The following is a 927-nucleotide window of genomic DNA, read 5'->3' on the forward strand; positions in this document are numbered from 1 at the left end:
CAAGAGGAGGGGGAGATTAGCAATGCCAGGATCTGAATCTGGCTGGGGGGGGGATGACTCCAAGCTGTGCCGGAACCTTCAGGGGGGGAGCCCAGCCCCCCCTCCAGCTGAGAAGTGCCAACGGGGCCCCGGGGGCAGTGCAGTGGCAGTTGGCATCCCAGCTCCATCTGTGAATCCAAGAACAGGGAGACCACCCCCATCACCCCGGTGGTGCCAGGGCCAGCCGAGCAAGGATGGGGGCCTCAGGGTCCCGCTCCCCATTCCGGGTCTGGTCCCACTCCTCACTCCGGTTCTTCAACCAGCCCCCACAGAAGGCAAAAACACGCCAGAGAGGACCAGCTTTCTGGAGCAGCTCGGGGAAAGCCAGCTTGCCCCAGAAACAGCAGGTTTCCATGCCCAGGAAGAAGAAGTACAGACTATGCCCCTCTCCCCCCAGTGAGTGGGGGGGCAACGCTACCCCAGCACAAGTTGTGGGGGGGAGAAGAGGCCATACGGGCCTTATAAAGTAGCCTTCTTCCTTAGAAGTCCTTTGTGATCCTTTGCAAACCTTCCTTGCCTTTCTGGCTCTTTTTCCCAGGTTGAGATGCTTCCCGGTGGCCATGAGGACTAGAAACTTTGCCTCTGTTTAAATTGGAGGCTGCACCCCATAGGGTGTGTGTGTGTGTGTGTGTTGGGAGGGAGAGGAGGCTGCAGATGGGTTTTGTGCAAGGTTTTCGCTGCAGGTAAGCAGCAAAATTAGGATGAATTTCTGGCCCACTAAATCCTCCTTGAAATGGCAGGATGGATGATCATCATAACTATATTTATAATTATAGCAACAACAAACCAGGATGGTTAAAGATGGCTAGCAAGCTGGCCTGTTCCCTCTTTGGTTCTTCTTATGGTCTAGTTAGTAGTTTAATCATGCTTTTGAAATATCATCCATTT

At 54.0% G+C, this 927-nt stretch overlaps 1 protein-coding gene across 1 annotated transcript in view; it reads left to right on the forward strand.

Annotated features, from left to right (window-relative positions):
- Positions 1-233: 233 nt before the first annotated feature.
- LOC139319798 (T-cell surface glycoprotein YE1/48-like) overlaps positions 234-927 on the forward strand; it is a 6370-nt gene continuing 5676 nt past the window's right edge. Inside the window, exon 1 of the mRNA XM_070947836.1 lies at positions 234-435. Coding sequence (XP_070803937.1) covers positions 234-435 — 202 coding nt within the window. The remainder of the gene's footprint in view (positions 436-927) is intronic.

Source organism: Pituophis catenifer, unplaced genomic scaffold, assembly GCF_029215685.1.
Source record: "Pituophis catenifer annectens isolate HBS135680 unplaced genomic scaffold, rPitCat1.0.hap2 SCAF_7, whole genome shotgun sequence".
NCBI lineage: Eukaryota > Metazoa > Chordata > Lepidosauria > Squamata > Colubridae > Pituophis > Pituophis catenifer.